The 16,785-nt window shown below is 58.6% G+C and overlaps 2 protein-coding genes across 4 annotated transcripts in view; one reads left to right on the forward strand and one right to left on the reverse strand.

Moving 5' to 3' along the window:
* Positions 1-11,969, forward strand: LAMP1 (lysosomal associated membrane protein 1). The gene is given in 9 exon segments (NM_001075124.2): positions 1-161; positions 4,910-5,031; positions 6,618-6,834; positions 6,948-7,106; positions 9,302-9,477; positions 9,958-10,083; positions 10,624-10,690; positions 10,774-10,944; positions 11,120-11,969. Coding segments are annotated over 9 exon segments (1,230 nt in total). The 5' UTR covers positions 1-109; the 3' UTR covers positions 11,260-11,969.
* GRTP1 (growth hormone regulated TBC protein 1) overlaps positions 11,761-16,785 on the reverse strand; it is an 18,699-nt gene continuing 13,674 nt past the window's right edge. For 2 of the 3 annotated variants that reach the window (XM_024999772.2, XM_059891951.1), the window contains 2 exons: positions 16,148-16,323; positions 12,725-16,079 (listed from right to left, as the gene is read on the reverse strand). In XM_024999772.2, coding sequence (XP_024855540.1) covers positions 15,567-16,079; positions 16,148-16,323 — 689 coding nt within the window. In that variant the 3' untranslated portion in view covers positions 12,725-15,566. 3 annotated transcript variants of the gene reach the window in all.

Genomic DNA, 16,785 nt, shown 5'->3' on the forward strand with positions numbered 1-16,785 from the left:
CTCTTTCTCGCTGCGGGCGCAGCGCCGGGACCTGCTGCCCTCTCGCCGGCCCGGTCAGTCCCCGGCCCGGCCCAACCGCCCCCGCCCCGCCCGGCTCCCGCTCGCGCCCATGGCGGCCCCCGGCGGCGCCCGGCGACGGCCGCTGCTCCTGCTGCTGTTCGGTGAGAGGCCGGGCGGGGGCCCAGGGCTCGGGGTCCGCCGGCTGAGGGGCGGCTGTGAGGGGCCGCGCCGGCCCCGGGGGCGGGGGCTCCGGGAGCGCTGTCCGTCCGGACGGGCCGGCTGCCGGGGGTGGCGTCGGCCCGGGTCCCCGGAGCCCGCTTCTGGGGGCCGTTGGCGGAGACTTGGCGGCTTCTCTGCGCTGCGGTTCGCCCCCTCATTTGGGGGCTCCGGTGGTCGCGGAGGGCTGCGATCGGCTGCAGCCGGGACGAGGACGGCGCGGGCCTCGGTCCCCGCGGGGGACGGGGCGGGCGGCGACCCCGGCCTCGGGAGCCCGTCGTGCGGGCTTTCCCCTTGGCCCTGCGGGCCGGCACGGAGCGCTGACCTGTGTTCTGACGTCGCTCGCCGGCCGGGCGTTCTCATTAGGTTATAACGACCTCGTTACCCCGCTGAGTTTCAGGGACCCCGCAGTGGACAAAGGGCCTGGGCGTCACAGTGGACGTGCTCATTTCTAGCCAGGCGTCGTCGGAAAAGCGGCGTGCGTGGCTGCGGGTGTTTTCTCCGTTGAGGGATTTTGCTCTCATTTATTTGTCCTAATGAGAGAGAAACCGTGTTGACTTGAACAGGAATCACTGCCTGGTTTGATCTGACGTTAGGGCTCTGTGTGGCACTTTCTCTCCTGGTTCCCATGGCACGGGAAGATGAACGTGCTAGGGTCTGAGAAGTGCCGGCGGAGCGCCCTAGAGTTCAGCAGACAGAGAGGCACTTTCCACCCCTGTCTGCTGGGAATTCTAGACATCTGCCCGAAATCCTGTTGCTGGTGACAGAATGAATTTTGGTTTCAGGTTCTTGTTTTGCCTGTTGTTGTAAAATGCATTCTTTGAGCTGCAAGACCAGCCGAAAAGGGTGACCTTACTTCAGCAAACTTGGAGCCTTGCTCTCCCTGGCAGGTGTCTTGAGTTAGGTGAGGAGCTGCTGGGACGGGTCTTGTCCTGTCAGGACGGCTGGCTTTTCTTTATGAGAAGAGCTTGCCAGCGTTACAAGTTTGTTACTGTGTTTCATGTTTTAAAAACTCACCTGATGAAGAGAAAAATCCGTAACTTCCCTACATTGATAGCTTGGAGTCTCGTGCATACAATTACTTTTTTGATATCCATTTTGTCATGTCCTTTAAGTTTTATATTTGATTAAAAATACATTTTTTAAAAAAGGTTTGTTAAGAGCTTGGATTTGGATCTGTTTCAAGTAATGTTTATTTTAATACACAACTTCACCAAAAAGCATTTTCTAAAGATGTTTCTGAGTTCTAAATTACAAAGTCATCCTGCATTAGTAACTAGAAATTTAAGTTTCGTTTGAAAACTTTGTAGAAAGCTAGGCAAGTGTGAACTGAAACTTTTTGATACATAGATCAAGTATTATGTAATAGGACTCTTGACCGTTGATGTCACCGGATGACCTTCCGCTTTCAAAATGATGAACTGTTGCTTACAAAATAGGGGGGAAAATTTTTTTTTTTTTACCGATACTGTTACTCTCGATTGTGGGAGTTTGTCAGTTACCCAGGTTGGCTGGCGATCGAATTCTTCACTAGGTTGGAAGTTTAAATGATTTAGGTCCATAATTTTGGATTTATATTGTTAGATCCATGCCAGGCTGTGGTAGTCCTTTGTGTGTCCCGAAAGACTTGACTCCATGCGTGTATGACCTACACTACTTCTGGAGCATCTGTTCAGCTGTGTTGTGATTATTTTTATGCCTGTATCTTCCTTATCCTACAGCCTATCTTGGCCTCACACATTAAGTGCTCAGGACCTACATGAAGAGACGCCCAGTTTCACAGCAGTGCCCCCTAGCAGAACATGCATGTCAGCTGTTTGGAAATGTACACAGTAGTCTTAGAGGTTGTGATTCTGTGTCAGGGATGGCTCCTCCGTCTGTCTTTTTCTTCTTTTAAGTCTTCATACATGATTATGTATCGCTGATTATAAAAAGAATTGATCTTAGATTAGAAAGTGAGTTATTTTAAAAAGTTAATGAAGAATTTATTGACTTGTTCCTCCAGATGGCAATCTCTTTCCCATCTCAAATGAGTATGTTGTAATTTGAAACATAATCATTGCTCACTGAGTGTTGGAGAGAAAGTGTTCAGGTGTGGTGAGCTCGGCAGGCACGTGGTCTGAGTCAGCAGGCCCAGTTCCAGATTGGCTCTGCACTATCGTGGCAGTGTGACCTCGAGCATGGTGGTCAACTGCTCCCTGCTTTGGACTCCCCATCTGTGAAAGGGAGTCCTGATAGTGTCTACCTATCAAAATTGTCACAGTAACTCAGTTACCTGAAGAGCACAGCACAGGCGCTCATTAAATACAACACTTACTGACGGTCTGTGTCAGGCGCCATGGGCTCAGCAATGAGCTTGATAGGCGAAGCCTTGCGGTGCTGAACACGCCGGTAGTAACAGGCCCTGGCCCTGTCCTCAGTGCTGCGCTGGCTTCAGCTAACCTGATGCTCTGGCACCTCTCGTGTCGGCTCACTTATTTTTACTTTACCCGTGCCTGAACTGAGGGTTTGGTGGTTCCTCTGAGCCCAACTCATCGGGCCAGGAGTGGCGGAGGACTCTCTTCAAGATTGAGGTCTCACCTCAGGCAGGCGTGTTCCCACAGCTTGTTTTAGAGACTGGAATGTCTCCACATGGAAGTTTTCTGAAGGAATAAGGTGCTACTCCTCACAGGACCCTGGAGAGAGGATGGCGGCGAGTCCTGAGTGAAGGGCTGCTCGTGGTGCAGGTTCTGACCTTCAGGAGGGATACTCCTCAAGTTACTGAAACATCCTGACTTGAGAAAGTGGTATTTTTATAGAGTTAAAAAGAAACTTCTGATCATTTGTATACACGCATTCTCTTATAATTTTATGCTATAATGCTGTTGCAGACATTTTTCTTTTGACCAAAATTGGCTTGTGGTTTCTTGTTTTAATTGAAAAATTTTTGGGTCTCTCCAGAATACATGTGGGTCTCTAGCCCCGCTGAAGGCTGTTTGAGGTTTGTTTAGTAATATTTCTTTGTTGTTCTTTGAAAGCTCAGGCCCTCAGCCTGTTTATTACTAAATGAGGGAATTATGTGATTGAAAAGTTATTTAACGTGAAGCGTTTTCTAGTGAAGGGCTTTGAGTCAGTAGGAAGCGTTTGGTGATTTAAGGAACTCTTACAGGAGAGTGGCTTGGTAGGAGCTGACGAGGGAAGCAGTGGCCTGACCTGCCGAGCCTGTGGAGCGTGTAGTGACACGTGACTCTGGGGCCAGGCCGGGCAGGGCCGCCCAGGCCTGGGGCGTCTCTGTGCGCCGGGTGCTGGTCGGTGTCCGGTGTCTGCCCGTCTTCTGTGCCCGGGCTTTGCTTCTGCTGCTGGACCTGCGTTTGCCTGGCTGGCGTCTCAGCGGCTCTTGTGCATTTACTCTGTCACTCTCAGAGGCGTCTTTAAAACCTTCACTGTGTCAGAAGTGAATCGTGGGGTTTTCGCTCCTTTTGAAAAAGCAGTATTCATTCGTTGGAAATGATTTTAGTGGCATCTTCCTTGAGTATTCTGAGGAGTAGCTTAGAAATTTGTGAATCAACACAGACGAGAGTATCCTTGATGCCTGGTTGGCTTGGTCCTTGTGCAGCAGCTTTTTTCTCTGTGGCTCCAGCCTGATGTTTCTTCTACCTGAGGCTTACAGGCGGCGTGTGGGGATTCTGTCTGTCCTCCCCGCTTTAGGCCTAAGCAGTAGTTGCTCTGAGGATTGTATTTGGTGCCAGTCACAAGGGTAGAGTGAACTGGGCTCACTGGAGTCACTTACACATGAGCAGCAGGGCCACGCGTGGGAAGCCAGCTGCTGCTCCGGAGTGCGCCACCTGGGTCGCCTTCACCCTTAGAGCCGTCGGAGGCGGGTGTGTCCCCTCCTGGTGAAGGGCGTGCAGGGGCCTGTGCTGCAGAAACACAGAGGTGTGTCTCTTGGCACGTGGCCACAGCTGTGCTGGCTGAAAGCTGTTTGGGTTTAGAAGGGTCAGAACATCTGTTCCTGCCCATCTGTGAGAGAACCAGGTGCTGAAGTGCATGGCTGTAAACTTACCTTTGTGCCCCTGATCAGATGCACTTGTTGCTAAGCTGCCTGCTCGGGTTGTGGCCTGTGGTCCTGGCCCTGGCTCAGAGCCACAGTCACACACAGGCTGGAGGCCCCGCGACAGCTCCTTCCGCCCTTCCCTTGGGCACTTGGCAGCGCCTGCAGAGGTGGTGTGGGGTCCTAAGGTCGCACAGCCAAGTCCAGAGCCAATGGAGTTACTGTGTTTTGAGGCCCTTCTGGAAGTGGGTAAAGAACTCTGATCTTCGGGTCTGTGGCTTTTCCTGCCCTGTCAGCAGGTAAATCAGGCAGCTCTTGAGCTGCAGTGTGGGTCCACCATTTCTGTAGAATGGGAGCGTTTGGTTCCAAGTTCAAGTCCTTCCTCCAGGACCCTGCCCCGCCTCCCAGAGGTCCTCTGAGGAACCGGCGTGAGGCCGCCTAGGCCCTGGGTGACCCCAGATTGGCACACAGGGGGTGGATTTTGAGAGGGCAGTGTCACAGTGGTGTGGGGGGACAGAGCCCTGCGGACCCAGCCCTTGGGACCTGCGTGTCCCAGTCTCTTTGGCAGTTAAGCAGCTTTCCCAGTAACAGCCACGCTGCTGCAACTGTAAGCCACAGACACTTCCAAAAAGTCACACGGGGGTTTCTCTGTTTGGGAGTCAGCAGGCCTCGTGCACGGCGCATCAGCAGTGTTTGTGGTGAAGAATGGCAACGGGACCGCCTGCATCATGGCCGACTTCTCTGCCACCTTCCTGACCAGCTACGACACCAGGAGTGGGCCCCAGGTAGGAGAGCCCGGGCCCCGCACCCCGCTGTGCGCGCGCACCGGGCCTGCTCCTCGACACGCGTGCGTGTTCCGTGTCGCACACTGCGGTGCCCCTTGGTGCCTGGGTGGTCTGTGCGCGCTGAGGCTGCAGTCGCACGGACGGTCGTGAGCACCGCTTTTGCTGTTTTATTTTGAGCCTTTTTCAGTTTTCCTCACGATTGTATTTTATCACCACGACGCAGCGCTGTATTGTGTTAGCTGCCCTGAGTGCTCGCCCATCGCCCGGACCTGAGCTCTCGTGTTCTTTTTGTGCCTGGTTTGTGGCTCTGTTCTGCTTTAGATGAACTGTCACGCTGCAGGAATCACACGTGCACGCGTGTTGGAGGTGCAGTGTGACTGCACTGGTCTGACGGGCATCCCCGTGGTTTTGGTAACACAGCACTGCGCTCCTACAGAGTGAGGCCTGCTCGCTGCTGTCCGAGGCCCCTGACAGATAAGCAGCGCTTCTCTGTTTTTTGTGCCGTGCTTAGTCGCGTCCAACTCCCTGCAACCCCAGGGACTGTAGCCCGCCAGGCTCCTCTGTCCATGGTGTTCTCCAGACAAGAACAGCGGAGCAGGGAGCCCTTCCCTTCTCCCTCTCTGTTGATGCTCCCTCCGTTAATCACCTGTTGGTGGGCTTTGCAGCGCTTCATCCCTCTTCCATATGTCCTTCCATGAGACTTGCTGTCAGCGCTTTGTTGAAGCACGTTCTTCCTTACCCATCCCCGCGTCCACGCACGCCGCCTGCTGGCGCCTGGAGAGCCGTGGGGGCCCAGGACTGCCAGGAGGACAGGCGGGTCCTTTGGAGCCCCCTGGACATGCCAGCTGCCGACTCCTCTTGATGTAAATGATGTTTGTCAGACAGAAGGGAGCTCTGCGGGCCTTGTCCATGGAGATGCCTCTCATTGTAAAGATTTGTCCGGGCACCTTTTAATTTCTACTTCGCTTTTTTTGGGTTAGAATTTTTAAGTATTGTTTCATTATGTGTTAATCATCTTACACAAGTGGAGTCATTTGTTTGCAGTAATGTGACTTCCCACCTCATAAAAACGTGTCTTTGTCACAGGCATGGTCTGTTGGCAGGACAGTGCCAGGACAGCTTCTCGCTGGCCACTTGTCCAGTTCAGGTCATGGAGATGGGTTTTGGTGGTTTTGTAGTTGTTTGTTTTGCTTATGAAGTTCAGTCAAACAGTTCTGCAGTGAAACCTCATCTTCTCTCTGTTTAGAGAGACATGCTCTTGAAACAAGCTCTGTAGCAGTCACGAATGTCTGAGAGGAGCAGCTCATCCTGGAGCCTAGCATTAGTTATTTCAGTTTATGTGAGAGCTTTATTTTCATTCTCGTGTGAAGCAAAATTACGTCAGTGAAGCAAGTGTCAGTAATCAGGTCACCCTTATCTCACACTGGAATTTCTTTTCGCTGTTACTTGACATAAAGTGCTTTGTCTTTTGTTTTATGACGAACGTATGCGTTGATAGCGGCATCTGAGGTGGAGAGGGTCTGGGTTCCGAGCTGTGGTTGTTTCTGAACCCTGTGGTAAGTGACCCGTCATCGTGTTGGTTCCAGAATAAGTCCTTTGAGCTGCCAGCTGGTGCGGAAGTGTCAAATAGCAGCTCTTGTGGCAAAGAGAATGCTTCTGACTCCAGTCTCGTGATCACTTTTGGAAGAGGCCACACGCTGACCCTCATTTTCACCAGAAATGCAACACGTTACGAGGTCCAGCTGATGCGCTTTGCTTATAACTTGTCAGACACAGACACTTTCCCCAATTCGAGCTCCACAGGTAAGAACCAGTGTGGACCGGTGATGAGGTGAAGAGAATTGGGTTGGGGAATATCTAAACTGCTTTTTAAGCAAGCAGTTCAAGGGGTTAAAAACTGATTTTTTAAAATATAGGAGTCAAGACTGTGGAGTCGGCAACCGACATCAAGGCCGACATCAATAAGACGTACCGGTGTGTGAGCGAGACTCAGGTCAACATGGACAATGTGACGGTCACGCTCCGAGACGCGGCCATCCAGGCCTACCTGTCCAGCAGCAACTTCAGCAGAGAGGGTGAGGACCCCGCCGAGGCCCCGGCCCCCACTGTGGGGAAGGTGCCCTCCTCCCTGAGGGTGGGTTCAAGCAGGGTCCAGGGCAAAGCAGGCGGACCCTCTGCTTTCGTCATGGAGTGGATGGGGTCGGGGCGGCGGTCTCCACACAGAGGCCTCGCCCACCACAGTCCCGCTCAGGCAGGTGGGCCCGGGGTGCCACTCAGGACGTCCTCCTCCTGTGAGGTGAGGGTGCTGGCCTCTCGGGAGTCATGGGGGCCTAGGAGTCTGCAGAGAGCACCCTGGGCACCGCACAGCACGCTGTCTTCTGCTGCCAACCCCCCACATCCTGCCGCTCAGCTCACAGGTCACCATCACTGCCTGGGGGGAGGGTGGCATCCCCCCACCCTGCTCCGTGTGCCAGCCTTGCCTGGCGGCTCAGAGTGGCCGGGTTCTGGGCTGCATGGCAACCCCGTGGCCCTCCCTATGGCCGGCAGCAGGCCTGGGCCCTCCTGTTTCCAGTGGGGCTGCGAGGCCTTCTGCGCTCTGCACAGCCAATGAACAAAGGTTGCTATTTGTGATTAGAAATTTATTTATTTTTTTTTTCCGCGCGTCCTCGGCCTGACCCCGCGCGCGCTCGGCAGGCCCCCGCGCAGGGCTGTGCATCCGCGGTGGGAGCCGCGGGCCTTGGCGGGGAGGTTTCCAACCCCGGGGCACCAGCAGTCCGGTCCAGCCGGCTCTCGGGAGGGCGTTTCCACCCTGCCTCCTGAGGGCCAGGCCGCTACTCCCCTTTGGGCGTGCGTGTGAAGTGATTAGAAATTTAATGTTAAAAAAAAAATCCAAAGAATGTTTTACAACAGGTGAAAATAAGTTTCCGTGCCTGTGACTGAGCTTTTGCGGGGAGCAGCCACGGGCCCTCGCCCTCCCACTCCCGCGCTTGCGTAGTGGAGCCAGGTGGGGCCCGGCACCCACGGCCAGCACCCGCAGCAGCCACCGCCTGGCCCTCAGAGGAGCCTGCCAGCCCTTGACCCCACAGGCACGCTCGTGGCGGGGCGGGGGCTGAAGGAAGCCCCACGTGACAGGGAGACCTGTGGCCAGAGGCCCAGTCACAGGGCCGAGGGTCAGATCCTGAGGCCGCCATGTGGCCCTGGTCAGGCCAGCCCGGAGGGTCCTGGCTGTTCCTAGGGCAGCAAGCGCGTGAGGCTGTGGGCACGAGCCAGGGTCCAGGGGGCTCGGGGGCACCCAGGGCAGTGGTTCACGTGCTCTCAGGAGCCGGGTGTGCAGTTAGCAGCTGAGCGCGGGCCTCAGCTGAGGGAAGCAGCGCGGATCTGGGAGGTCAGGCCGGGCAGCGGTGTCTGGTCCCCTGACCTGCCCGGCCTGGACACGCTTCACCTCATGGCCGCCTTCTGCTCCTGAGGCCTCTGAACACAGGCACAGAGACTGATGTTGTTGTTAAGGTAAACAATTGCCTTGTGTTTAGAGTACTGGTTTCAGAGCAGTTTTAGGTTCACAGCAGAACGGCAGACAGTACAGATTCCGTACATAGCCTGGTCCCCACGCAGGGGCTGCTCCCTCTGTCAGCGGTCCCGTGGCGGACTCTCTCCAGGGAGGGATGGCACAGGCGTGAGGCCCTGCCGCCAGCCCCCCACACAGGCTTCTCTCCCCGCTGGGGTCACCAGGCCCACCTGTGGCTCCCTCGTCCGCCAGGTGTGACCTCCTGCCCTGCCCTGCCGGCCCCTCCTGCCCCGCCCGGGCCTGCAGCAGTGGTGGCCTGGGCACGGGTCTCGCCTCCGAGCCTGACGCGCGGGGCTGTCCCTGCTGGACACGGGGCTGGTGCCAACCTGTGGTGCGTGTCCACTGTGTGTCCCCGCCTGGCCTGGGCGCTGCTGCCTTGGGGCTGTCTCCAGCCCGGCGCACAGGTGCTCAGTGTGTGTAAACTGTCACCGTTTCAAATGGTCTTGGAGACACCGTCCCAACAGCATAGGACACAGTTGAAGTTTTGTTCCTGACCTCACGGGAGGTTTGTTCTGCTGGAGAGGATGTTCTTGTGGGTGAGGGGCCGCTGAGGCCTGAGGGTTCCAGGAGCAGGAAGAGCTGGGAGTGCAGGCAGGGGTCTGGTGGCCAAGCGCCTACCAGGCCGGGGGCAGCCTGCTCCTGCCCAGCGTTTCCGGAGCCCCGCCTCCCTGGAGGGTGGGCACACTCACCCCACTGTCCCTGCAGAGACGCGCTGTGAACAGGACCTGCCCACTCCGACCACGCCACCCCAGCCCGCGCCCACCCCAGCTCCCGCGAGCCCTGCCGTGTTCAGGTACAACGTTTCTGGCAGCAACGGCACCTGCTTGCTGGCCAGCATGGGGCTGCAGCTGAACGTCACCTACAGGAGAGTCGACAACAAGGTGGGCCGGCCAGAGCCCTGCTCCCTGCACTGGGTCCTGGGGCGGGTCGTGGGCAGTGTGTCCTGCGGCGCTCGGCTGGACCCCCATCCACCGGCTGTCCTGAGGCCGCAGAGCCTGGATCTGCCATCTCCTCGGGCAGGTGTGTCAGCCCTGAGAGGGGGTGGGCTCTCCGAGTGTCCAACAGGTACTCAGGGGTCTCGGCTCATCCTTGGAGATGACGATCTCCCCAAGGCCAAGTGTCTGGGGTGGCTTTGGGAGACAGAGACCCGTCCCTTCTGCAGGGATGAGAGCCGGGGAGGCTGCCGGAAGCACCAGAAGCCGTCTGCATGCAGCGGTCTTCCCTGCGCGGACTTGTGTCTTCCTTCTGGTTTGTTCCTGTGAACAGGCCTTGAAGCCACTGCCTCCCGGCCACCTCTGCCTCTGTCTGCTCACAGCCCGGGGGCTGGTGGGAGGGGAGCTGACCTCTTGTTCTTCTTGCAGACGGTGACCAGAGAGTTCAATGTCAACCCCAACAAGACCACCTTCGGGGGGAATTGCTCCGCCACACTGGCAACTCTGGAGCTCCACAGCGAGAACCTCCTGCTCCTGGCGCTCCAGTTCGTGATGGTGAGGGCCCCCCTACCGCTCCCCCGTCTGTGGGACCCCTGGCCCTGCAGCAGTGGTGAGGCACCCCCTCCCCCCGTCTGCAGGACCCCTGGCCCCCTAGCCCGTGTCCATCAGCAGAAACCTCATGGTACCTGGTAGCGCTGCAGGGGCCGGGGTGACCCGAGGCCTCGGGTGCTGTTGCTGCCCCGTCTGGAGCCGCGTCCCTGCGCCCTGCACACCTGCCCGGGATGAGTCCAGTCAGCAGGAGACTGGGGACGCGCAGACACGGCCCTGGTGGACGCGTGTGCCTCACTGTGCAGTGGGCTGCTGCACTCCTGATAAAAGCTTTCCCGGAAAGTTCAGTGTTGGCTTTTGGGGAGCGTGGCTCCTTCATCCCCTATCCTAGCAGGCTCTGCTCTGGGCAGGGACTGTAAGGAGCCAACTGGAGCTCTGTTCCCGAGACCACAGGCTGCCCTGTCACTCCCGAGCGCCATGCGGTCTCCTGCGGCTGGGGGCGCCCCCCTGGTCTGATGGGGCCCGTGTGCTTGTCCTCTTCTCTAGAACGAGAGCTCCAGCAGGGTGTTCCTTCAAGGAGTCCAGCTGAACCTGACCCTGCCCGACGCCAAAGGTGAGACCCCCAACCCCACCCCACCCCACCCCGCCCCACGTGCCCTGCAGGTGCCCAGGGCGCTCACCCCTCTGCCTTTGCAGAAGGCAGCTTCACGGCCACCAACAGCTCACTGAGGGCGCTGCAGGCCACGGCGGGGAACTCGTACAAGTGCAACGCTGAGCAGCGTCTGCGGGTCACCAGCAGCTTCTCCCTCAACATGTTCCGAGTGTGGCTGCAGGCGTTCCGCGTGGACGGGGACAAGTTCGGGCCTGGTGAGTAGGGGCCGGTCAGGAGCGGGGCCCGGGGTCCTCTGCCTGCGTCCCTGACTCTGCGGGGCCAGCCCGGCCGCGGTGCTCCCACCACCCTCTGAGCAGGGCTGGGGAGGCCTCCCCGCGAGAGCCGTGGGCGCGACAGGGCGAGCCAGCTGTCTGTCTGTCCTCCCTACAGTGGAGGAGTGCCAGCTGGACGAGAACAGCATGCTGATCCCCATCGCTGTGGGCGGCGCCCTGGCGGGGCTGGTCCTCATCGTGCTCCTCGCCTACCTGATCGGCCGGAAGAGGAGCCACGCCGGCTACCAGACCATCTAGCCGCGGGCGCAGCCCCGGCCGCTTCCCTGGGCTTAGATCACTGTCGGGGGCACTTCCTTGCAAACTGGTTTTCAAATCTGCTTTATCCAACCTGAAGTTCATCTGGCAACACTTACTATGCACAAGAGAGTAACTATGGAAATGATGGTGTTAATTTTGCTAACTGGGTTAACTATTTTGCTAACTGGTTAAACGTTAATATTTACCAAAGTAGGACTCTTAAGGGGGAGGGGGGTAAGAGCTTTTCTAAATGGGCACAGGCTCCACTTTGGTTTGGCTTCTCGAGACCCTGGTGTTGGGGCTTTTCACTCAGACACAAGCCTCACAGAGGGAGGGTCTGGTCCAAGGCTTCGGCGAAGGCGGCGGCCGAGTGGTGAGTGTGGAGGGTGAGATGCAGACCTGGCTCCGCGGTTCAACCTCGGCACCCGGCCCAGCCCCCAAACCTCAGGGTGCCCGGCGCTGGGTCCTGGGCCCCACGCTCTGCCTCTTGAGAGCTGGCACTTTTTAAAATAGAAAAATGGGTGTTATTTTTACTTTTTTGTAAAGTGATTTTCCGTTTTCTGTTGGAGGTTTGGGGTGATGCTCTGTCCGCACCATGTTCAGTAGTCGTTCTGCTCTGCTCATCACTTGCAGCTCAGCGGGCTGTGTGCCAAGGAGCCCCTCTGGGACGCGGTGCCGTAACGACGCCAATAAAGCGTGTCTGTCTGGGCTTCCTCGTGCTTTTGTTGACTCCCGTGAGAAGTGGCGGGTGAGCTGGGTCAGCAGATCAGCCTGGGGGGCTGTCCCAAGGCCAGCGACTCAAGGAAGCCGGTATTCGGTTAAGACACAGCAGGGGAGCCCACTTTCTGGGGATGGGTCTCTGTGGAAGACGGTTCCTCACCCAGTCTTACGAATTGGTGGCCGAGGAGGGCCGCTCAGGCCAGAGTAGGCAGAGGCTGGCCTCGGGGGCGAGGCTGAGGGCAGCCTGCGTGTGGGTGGCCCTGGGCAGCGGCCCCTTACACGGGCAGGGCAGGGCAGGGCAGGGCCCGGCCGCCCCGCAGCAAAGCTCCCAACACACGTTTCCCTGAGGTGGGCGGCACTGGGCTGAACCAAGCGGAGCCCAGCAGCTGCTGTCCGCAGGGTCAGTCTCCGCAGGACAGTGGGATTTGGAGCCTCTGCTGGGGGACGTGCCGCTGATCGGCTCCCAGGAAGGCGAACCTGTCAGCTGGTCTCCCAGGAAACACCCCTGTTCCCCCACCCCTGCCTGTGCCCCCGTCCCTGCGTCCTGTGCAGGGCACAGCTGGCCTGGGTGGGGTTCCTCACCAGAGGTGGCATCTTCAGAGGCAGGGCCGGGGCAGGGTGGAGTGCCGTGGCCTCCAGCCCCAAGGGGAGGGGTCTCGTTGGGGCACCTTCTCCCCGGGGGTCAGGGATGACAGCCCAGACCTGACTTGCAGCCCCTCCATCTCTCACCTGGTTTACACGTCACTTGTAGAACAATTTCAAAAAGTCATTTATAAACATCATTAGATGGCAGGCTCACAGGAGCTGGTGTAATGAACACAGACCCTGCACCTCACGTTTTATATACACCAGTGTCTCAGGTAAAAATATATACTTAAAAACAACACGGCAGCTTGCAGGGAAGAGTGCAGGAGGGCTGCTCAGTCCGCAGTGACCGCGCCAGCCAGAGGCGCGGCTCGAGGCCTCAGCCCTGCGCCAGCAGTCGCGCCCTGCAGCGCTCCCGCAGCCGGGCGATGCTGGCCCTGGACAGGCTCCCGGGCTCCAAGAATATTCTCTGAAACAGAAACGGGTTCATTTAGACCTTCCCAGCTCCTGGTGCTGGCCAGGCTGAGGCCAGCAGTTAGTGAGCAGAGGAAGGTCACTTATGTCCTTCAGACGTGACAAAACTGAATGAAGCTATAGTGACAGAGCTCCAGCATCAGCACGGACCCTGTGCAGGGCAAGGGCAGCCCTTCCCCCCGGAGGACGAGGGTCGGGGAGCCCTTCCCCCCGGAGGACGAGGGCGGAGGACGAGGGCGAGGGCAGCCCTCCTTGGAGGGCAGGGCGAAGGGAGCAGAGGAGGGCTTACTGCAGGGTTGAGCAAGAGCAGGCCGCTGGTGCCCCCCAAACGCCCCCCGGGACTTCAGCAGAGCGCTCTGAGGACCGGGGAGGGGAGGGAGGGGGTCCCGCGGTGTGCGTGCAGGTGGCCCAGCCCTGAATGTCAGGCCTCAGGCTGGGCCACGTCTTGGTTTCAGCTGCTGCAAAGCTCAGGAAAGTGCCTGAGACGGGACGTCTGCCAGCCGGCACACGGGCTCCTGTCCGCTTACACTCAGGTCACTTTTTAAACGCTGTATCCAGTCCGTGAAGGAAACATCCTTTTCCGAAGTCAGAGGCTCTGAGCCACTGAATTAGGTTGGGTGACGTCCCGTTCCCACCCTTCCACTGGTTTTGCGCGTGTGTGCTAGAGCCACACCGTTTGTGCCTGAGCCACTTGAGGTGTGGGCTGAGGTCAGCTCTGTGCCCTTGGGGTCACCTTCCGGCTCCTCCTCCCCCAGCCCACTGCGTCCCCAGCCCCCTTCCATCTCTGTAAACCTGGCTCCTCGAGGGACCTCGCGTTAGTGGACTCGGTTTTTGTCCTCTCATGACGATCACTGAACATGGCGTCTCCAGGTTCCTCCCGGGTGGAGCAGGTGTCGGGCTCTCCCTCCCTCTCGAGGCTGAGTGGAAGCCCGCCGTGTGGGTGGACCACACGCTCCCCATGCACTCGTGTGGCCTTGCAGGCTGTGTCCACGTTGCGGCTGCTGTGACTGCAGACAACGTGCGTGGGCAGCCCTCCCAGGGGTCCTGCTTCTGTTTCCTTTCGGGAAATACGCAGTGGGACGGCTGCGTCAGACAGCAGCTCTCTGTCCAGTTTCTGAGGAGCCTCCACGCTTCCCTATGGTGGCTGCACCATCTTACGCTCCAGCCAGTGCTGCGCCAGGGTTCCCTGGTCACACGCTCACCGACAGGCGCTGTCTGCTGTCTTCTGGATGACAGCCGTTCTGACGGGCGTGAGGTCACACGGGGTTTTGATCTGCGTTCCCCTGATGATGAGGGAAGTGAGCATCCTTTTATGTACCTGCTGGCTACCTGTACGTCTTTGGACAACTGTCTACTCGGGTCCTCTGCCCATTTTTAAACGGGATTCCTGAGCTCCGTGTCCAGCTGAGGTCTCCGTGTGTCTGGATGTGGCCTGCACACTCACTCTCCAGTTCGGGGGGGTCAGCTTTTCATCCACCACCGCTTCCCTTTGCTGCACAGACGCTGTCAAGCCCCACGTGGTCCAGTTTGCTATTTTTGCTTTTCTTGCCTGTGCTGAGTTCTTTGAGTTCTGACCCTGTGACTGCTGACTCTTCTAGCAGCTCTGAAACATACTCGGGGCCTAGGAGAGACTAGACTTGAGAAGCAGAAGCAGGAAGGGACTCAGACTTGTTTCCAGTAAGAGAGAAACTGCCTGACAACAAGGAGAAGGGAAGGACCCTGGGAGCAAGTCTCGGGTGACTCAGGCCGGAGAACAGACTCTTTGGAGGGTTCAGCTGACCTCTTCCCATTACAGTGCTCCTAGCTTCCACGTGGGATCTAGGAGATTCTAGATGTTCTGGGACAGGACTTGAGAGCACTCTGATGCATAAACTGCAGTGTTGCAAAACACACAAGTTTGTAGAGACCCCCAAGGAAATAAGACCAGGGTCACGTCCCATCAGCGTGCAGTGAGCGGCCACACCTGCTGTGTGTAAAGACGTGTTTCTTTATGCAGCACTTCTTCTGCCGTGTGGGGAGACGCTCCCCCCACCTCACTCTCTGCGATCCCCTTGCGTCCACTCAGCTCACAGGGCCCAGAGCACGTCCAGGCCAGAACACCAGCCGCCCCACCATGGACACGCAGCTGTCAGGGATAGGCAGGCCAGCCGCCTGCCCTCAGTGGGCACCCGCTGCACTCGGGAGCCCCCAGCTCCTCCTTGGAAGTGTCGCACTGAGCCCAAGAGCCAGACACCAAAGCCACACGGTCTGAGTGTCCACACCGCAGTCCAGCAGAGGCCGGGCCGTGGGGCCGTGGGTGGCATGTGCCGGGCTGGGCTCCCGTGGGGACGGCGGGCTCCCTTCTTGGAGGCAACCACGCCTGGACCCAGGGCTTCAGCCACACAAGCAGTAAGGCCACCTGAGGGCTGAGGGGCTGGTTCTGAGGAAATCAGGCCCAGGGAGGCTCAGAGGCTGCCAGCCTGGGGGCGGCAGGCACGCCACCACCGTTCCACAGGGCAGCTGAGGGCACGATGGGCCAGGCATCTGGGTCAGTGCCCGCCCCTCCCCCAAGGGCCTGTGGGATGCAGCACCCAGGTCATCAACTCAGGTGAGCTGTGTACACAGCCTGCACCAGGCCTGGAACCCAACGAGAGGGGACAGACAGGTATGACCCCACCAGGGCGGGAGAGAAGGCAACGGGGAGGGCTGAGGGTGGGCCCGGCGTTGATGGGGATGTCAGGGAGGCCCAGGAGAAGCCAAGGAGCAGGCCTGACGGGCTCAGGTGGGTCCCAGGTGGCACCCCCCACAGCCGACGGCGTAGGGGGTGCGGGGTGAGCATGCCAGTCTCCTGGGGGCCCAGTGTGGCTGACACCCACCTGCATGAAGCTGTGGCACTCAGTGACGAAGCGGCCCCTGGTGATCTCCTTGAACTTCTCACAGAGGTCAGGGACGCTGGTGGCCTCCAGGATGGAGGCCTGGTGATGCTTGAGGAGGGTCAGTGCCACCCGGAAGATGATCTTGGACCCCTCGCTGAACAGGCAGTCCCAGACACGCAGCACCGTCTGCGGAGGGAGCGGCGGGTCAGCGCACGGCCGTGCCGCCGACCCCAGGCCCAGCTAGGCGCCCTCACCTCCACGGGCAGGACGTCCACGAACAGGCAGATGAACCAGCGGGACGCGACCAGGGTCCACAGCACGCCGTGGCTGTGCATCAGCGCCGCCACCGCTGGCAGCTTCGTCCGCACCAGCTCCCCGAGCACCTCCTGGTCCGTCTTCAGGCCCAGCATCGAGGGGCTGTAGTAATCGGCTGTGGGGGCGAGGGGGCAGGGACGTGGGTCTCACAGGCCCAGCATCGAGGGGCTGTAGTAATCGGCTGTGGGGGCGGCGGGGCAGGGACGTGGGTCTCACAGCCGGATGGCCGCAACCTTGTGCCCCCCGGGCCAGGTGGTGGTGGGGGCCCCTGGGACCCTTTCCAGAGGACCACCCGCCCAGAGCAGGAGCCGGGCCAGCGAGCAGACGGTGAGGCCCCTGCTGGTACCCATCACGCCCGCCGCCCGTCTGTCTGTTGAAATGGACGTTCTCTTGCCAAGGAACTTTCTGGCTTGTTATCGTGGTAGATCATCATCATGGTGTATTTAACCTAATGCTTGAACTTTGCCATAAGTTCAGCAAGCAATCGGTGTAATAAAGTTTGGCCATTCACTGCGGCACAGGGACAGACATTCTTACTAGGTGTTTTCATTAAAACAGAATCATTATGAACACTGAC

The sequence above is a fragment of the Bos taurus genome, chromosome 12 (assembly GCF_002263795.3).
Source record: "Bos taurus isolate L1 Dominette 01449 registration number 42190680 breed Hereford chromosome 12, ARS-UCD2.0, whole genome shotgun sequence".
NCBI lineage: Eukaryota > Metazoa > Chordata > Mammalia > Artiodactyla > Bovidae > Bos > Bos taurus.